The sequence below is a fragment of the Grampus griseus genome (assembly GCF_964374135.1).
Source record: "Grampus griseus genome assembly, chromosome: 1".
Classification (NCBI taxonomy): domain Eukaryota; kingdom Metazoa; phylum Chordata; class Mammalia; order Artiodactyla; family Delphinidae; genus Grampus; species Grampus griseus.
Genome location: NC_139017.1, coordinates 155,339,399 through 155,345,398, shown reverse-complemented (window position 1 = coordinate 155,345,398; position 6,000 = coordinate 155,339,399). Strand labels below are relative to the sequence as shown.

Below are 6,000 nucleotides of genomic sequence, written 5' to 3'. Positions count from 1 at the left end.
TCAAAGTTGGCCCTTAATAGTCTATGTCCTGTGCTTCAGATCGGGCTGTCTAAAGGCAGGCAAGCTGGATCTTCTTGAGATGACTGGCTTGTTCCCTCATTGCTTGGGATTCTTCACATTCAGAGGTCCACTGTGAACCTCAGCTCACCACCATCTTCCTCTTACAATGGTATCTCTGCAGTCAGGTGTAAGATGGTGATCTGGACCCCTCACTGACATTTCACCCAATACTCCAGACAGCCCTTTTACTAATTTCTTTCATTCCTCCTTCATCACTGAGTCATGGTCCCTTTAAGGGAGCGGCCATAGTTGAGTAGTGGGAGCAGCTGCTGGCTGCAAAAAGACTTGCAGGATTTGGCCTACCCTGGGCCACTCAACGCGCACGCTCGGGACCGGGGGCTTGGTGGGAAAGGAAGGAGGGGCTTAGGGTGCGCCTGCGCATCAAGGGCGCGCGCAAGGGGCTGGTTTGGTGATCCCTTTAAGAAACCGCAGGCGGAGGAATTTCTCTGAGAGAAAATAATCCTACTCACGGGGCCCCTTGGAGGCCATTAACCCCCCGAGTCCCGGCCCCCCCCCTTTCCCGGGCAGGCCCTACCGCCTACGCGCGCACCCGTGGGATCTCAAGATCTCCGACCCGGCGCGCGGCATCCGCCCCCTCCCCACTGTAAGCGCCAGGCTCGGCCAGGTCCGGGGAAGCTGCCGCGAGGCGGCCGTGCCTGCAGTGTGGGCGGGGGCCGGGGGCCCGAGAGGTTCCGCCGCCACAGCGCTGGGAGCCGCAGTGGTTCCGAGCGGGGCTCAACATGGCGGAGAGAGAGGTGGAGTCCAGCCCCCGAAAGAGGGTAGGTGAGGTGAGGCAGAACTCGGGCGGCGGGCGGCGGGCGGCGGGGGGCGGGGCGGGGGCCGCGTCCCGGGGCCGGGGCCGGGAATGGGCCATGCGTAGTCTCGTGGAGGGGTCGCCGAGGCCCGGTTGGGGAAAGGTTGCGGGCAGGACTGAGGCAACCTTGGGTCTGGAGCGCGCTTAGAGTGGTCCTTCGGCAGGTGGGACAAAGATTTGCTGCTGGTTGGGAGGGGGAGGGGCGGGGGCTGTTGTTTGGGTTTCTTTATTTTTCCAACACTGGGGGTGGGTTATTTGGGTCAGGGGAGGGAAGGTGTCAGATACTTAAGTGCATCTTTGGTGAACCAGAGTCTGGAAGTTTAACAGGAGAGAGGTCAGGTGGGGGTGGTGGTGGCGGGAATGAGTGGTGGAGGGGTCTTCGGTGATACCATCGCGAATTCATTTTCCTGCCTCCTTTCCACTCTCCCCCCCCCCCACCAACCGTTATCAAGACCAAGGTGGAGGTGGTGCTCTTACCTGAGAAGAAGTGGGGTCGTTGGCATGCCCTGATGTATGAGAAAGATTTTGGCAACTATGAATGTCATTTTCTAGTCTAGCCCCTTTACCAACATTTAAGAACGGGGAAGAGTGTGACAAGTTTTGTCATATCAAGGATGTACCCAAACAACCTGCAGAGGCGAAGCCAATTCCACATAGTTGTTGAGTGCCTTTTAAAGTTTGTCTTGAAACTTTTCTTATTTAATTCTGAGTGATTTTTTTTTTTCAGATGGAGAATAATACAGTACTGTCGATTGAGCAGTATTTTTAGATTTTTTCTTTTACCCCCCGCCGCCCTCCCGCTTAGCGTGTTAAGCAGTAAGTTTACTACCAGGAATCTTCCTTTTTGTGAATGGTATCAAAATGAAGTTAGTGTTAAGCTAACTGCCTAAAAAATTACTGCGTAATCTTTATTGAGAACGCCCTTTCGATTTATCATAAAGTTAGCAATCTCATATAGATAATACAACTAACATTTTGAGTGCTTACCATGTGCCTGGCACTGTGCTTTATAGGAAGAATTAAACCTCACATTTACTATGTAAAACACATTTTGCAGATGAGGAAATGTAGGCGTAGAGGGGTTAAATAGTTAAGATCAGATAGTTAAGAGGTTGAGCTGGGATTTGAATCCATGTTTGTCCCAACTACGGTGCTTGTTTTGCATGCCACATAGTTTTTAAAATCTGTGTTTCTCTCCTTAAAAGCTTAAATGGTAAATAACGAGGGAGTTGTCAAGCAGTATTTTTTCCACAATTGATTAAGAAAATATTTTTAACTACATAGCTGAAAAAATTTACAGGGAGTGTCCATAGTATCCACCATCTAGAGTCTACCGTTAACATTTTACTATACTTGTTTTATCACGTATTAATCCACATTTATCTCTTTATTCATCAGTTCTTATTTTAATGCATTTCACTGTAGTATTGAGCAATTAAAATTTATTGTTGATAGTCTTAGGTTTATAAAATTTTAGATCTTCCTCATGCAATAATTAGATCTTCCTCATACATAGGACAAATTAAGCCATGTGATAGTATGTCCAAATAGTTCACTTAGTATAAATATTGGTTATGGAATGCATGTGTTTTGAAAATTTAAATTGTTCTTCATGCTGTGAGCCAGTTTTAAACTGGATCCTCATTATGCTTGAGTGAAGGCGTATGGCATGTGGTCCACCAATTAAAATATAAAGAATAAATTATTTTAGATGTGTAATGTTTATTCAAGGAGGTCTCTGAATCCAGTTAATACTAGTGCTGTTGTCATTCACAGTATAAGATAGAATGTTTTAGAAAACATCTGTGTGCTTTGGTAACAAATTCAACTAGATATTAAATACTTCTTTCTCTTCTAATATACTTAAAAGGTGCCACACTGGTAGCAGTCTAAACTTTTATTATTATTTTATTTTATTTTATTTTATTTTTGCGGTACGCGGGCCTTTCACTCCTGTGGCCTCTCCAGTTGCGGAGCACAGGCTCCGGACGCGCAGGCTCAGCGGCCATGGCTCATGGGCCCAGCCGCTCCACGGCATGTGGGATCTTCCCGGACCGGGGCAAGAACCCGTGTCCCCTGCATTGGCAGGCGGACTCCCAACCACTGTGCCATCAGGGAAGCCCTAAACTTTTATTATATTTTAACAGTATGTAATATACAGAGCACTCGTACAGGTTTTCCCCATTATTTTACCAGTTTCATTGTGGAGGAAGGTTACAGTCAGTGTCTTTTAGGCTCCATAATCCATTTTGGTTTTGATAGTTTGGTTAGAATGTTCAGTAGAGTTGTCTTAAATGGTACACATGGTGCATGTGCTTTTTTCCTTCATTTTTCGTCTGTGCCTGTGCTTAAACTCCACGTGGATTCCATATGTGTACTCCAAGCAGATTAGTGGGGACTGTGTACAAAAGTACAGTATCTTATAAAATAGTCTGCCTTGAGGTAGTTAGGCCTAGATAATAAGTTTAGATTATTTAATCTGAAGTTTCATTGATGACATGGTATTGTATTTATGATGCTTACTGCCTTTGACTTTTATAATCATAAGTCACAAAAAATTGTTGAGTACCTGTGCTAGTTCATGAACTATATGCTAGGCATTGTGCTGTGGTATATGGTATTTATGATAATTTAGAATTATATATTCTGACTCTTCTGCTATATTGTGAACTCCATAAGGGTAGGGCCATTATATGCTTTTTGCATCTCCAACACCTATGACCTTCACATAATAGGAACTCAAAAATGGATTTTTGGTAAGAAAAGTTTACCTGTTGCATTAGAGGCTCTATGGCTTGGGTACCAAGTTATCTGGTTTGTAATTCTGGGACCTTCAGTTATCTTTCATATCACCCTTTACACCCTAAATTCTCTTCTGAGAATCCAGATTTAAGGATCTTGTGATCGTTCTGGATTACGGTTAGATGGGAGAGTGTGTTTTAAAACCATTGAGTTAACAACCTTAAACTCTTTGTAGGTCTGCCTGGTGTCTTATGTTTGTGGGCACTTAGGACAATAGGTATTAATTAGGTAAGATTGATTTGATTGTATTCAGACTATATCTGAATGCCAGTCTCTCAGTTTGTGAACACGGGGAAGCTGAATATGTGGGTGGGTGAGCACTACATCCATCTATCATCTCTGCCTTAGAAAGAACCAAGTTCAAATGAAGGCCAATATATTTTTTTTTTTTAAGACACTGAGGTTTTTTATTTTGTTGTGGACCATTTTTAAAGTCTTTATTGAATTTTGTTACAATATTGTTTCTGTTTTATGTTGTTTTGGTTTTTTGGCTATGACGTATGTGGGATCTTAGCTCCCTGACCAGGGATCAAACCCGCACCCCCTGCATTGGAAGGCGAAGTCTTAACCACTGGACCACCAGGGAAGTCCCTGAAAGCCAGTATTATACACACACATTCACACTCTCTTACTTTAAAGTCAGGATACTTTTGAGATATTATTTATGTGTTTTTTAAAGACTGTAAAATTTTTATTTTCTGAAATAAGTTTTAAAATTCATTGCGTAGGCTTGTAAGTAGAGGGGTTATTTTATGCATGGTTATTATAATAAACTATTAGAAGCATGAGATCTAACTAAATCTGGTGGCCATATTTTTTTGTGAAATCCCTTTATCTTTTCAAAGGTTACATACAAAATAATAATAACTTTTGTAAATGTATGTGTTATTACCTGGTCTAGTAAGTTGTGTCCATTTTCATACTTAAACTTTTCTGTATGTTAAATTTGAGGTATATGTATTTGGCATGCTTAATAGAAAGAGAAAGCATATGTATAAGTAGTATGCTTCCATTTTTGTAAAAACAAAGTGATCTTTCTTCCTCACATATGTGTCTATACTTGTATATGTATGAGCTTGGAGAAACTTGTGGAGGACACATGTCAGGCTGTTACCATTGATTACCTTCAGCAGGTGGGGATGAGAAAGGAAAGTGAGACTAAGGGGCAGAATTTTGCAAAATGGAAAAATACTCGGGGTATAATATTAAGTGAAAATGTAATCTACTTTGTTATTGTAAGTATGTAAAAATTGAAAGTGCATGTTGACAGGGATAGAAAATAACATGAACAAATGAAAACATTGACTTTACTACTGATGGAATTATGGAGTTTTGTTTTGGATTTCTGTTATTTTAATATTTTATAATAAAATAATTGCAAAAGGTTTATCCCTCTTAATTCCTTAATGAACTTTTTATCTTTTGGCTAAATGTGTTGCTTAAAAACATGGTGGTACATATCATTAAAAATATTTGCAGATCATGTGTACATAGTGTAAGTTATCTACTTTAAGAATGCATTGGCTCTTCGTATAGAGAGCATTTCGAAGAGACCATTCTAGTGTTGACAGTGATCCTGTATTGTTTTCACAGTGCCCCTCTTGTAACTAGCAGAGGCTTCTGTAAATAATGATAATACCTGGTATTTATAAACATTTTAATTTCCAGTCATTCTAAATATTTTATATGTAGTATGTTTTTTAATCCTCATTAATTCCATAAATAGTAGTTACTATTATTGTCCCATTTTATAAATGAGGAAACCGCAGCACAGAGAGAGCTCAAGGTCATGATATAATAGGCTAAACCAGGATCAAGTACCATTTGAAAAACTGTACTGTTTGATAAACAGTATAGGTTAGAATTCATTATAATAACATGCAGTAATTAAAAAACATACATTAGTTATTAATATATATGATATATAGTAATATGTGTAAATAATAGTATAGGTTCAGAATTCATTATTTGGAATTTTTGGTTGTTAAAATAATATTGAATTAGGGACTTCCCTGGTGGTCCAGTTGTTAAGACTCCGCACTTCCTCTGCAGAGGGCGCTGGCTTCGATCCGTGGTTGGGGAACTAAGATCCTGCGTGCTGCGCGGTGCGGCCTCCCCCGAAAAAAACCAGGAAGAAACAAAACAAAAAACATTGAATTATATTTAAATCAAATCGATGTAAATTACTTCTCAGGAAGCATCAAATTAACTTTCTGCCTATGGAATATATGAGATAACCTTAAAACATATGCAGTTCACATGTTTATTTTTAAGAAACATATACCAAATATTTTAAAACTATGATTCATTTTAAAGATAAAGCT

General features: G+C 40.7%; 1 protein-coding gene across 2 annotated transcripts in view; it reads left to right on the top strand.

Annotated features, from left to right (window-relative positions):
- Window positions 1-571: 571 nt before the first annotated feature.
- The window catches only part of ZMYM4 (zinc finger MYM-type containing 4), a 174,630-nt gene continuing 169,201 nt past the window's right edge, over window positions 572-6,000 (top strand). For both annotated transcript variants that reach the window (XM_082661836.1, XM_082661835.1), the window contains exon 1: window positions 572-839. In XM_082661836.1, the coding sequence (XP_082517962.1) occupies window positions 801-839 (39 nt within the window). In that variant the 5' untranslated portion in view covers window positions 572-800. The remainder of the gene's footprint in view (window positions 840-6,000) is intronic.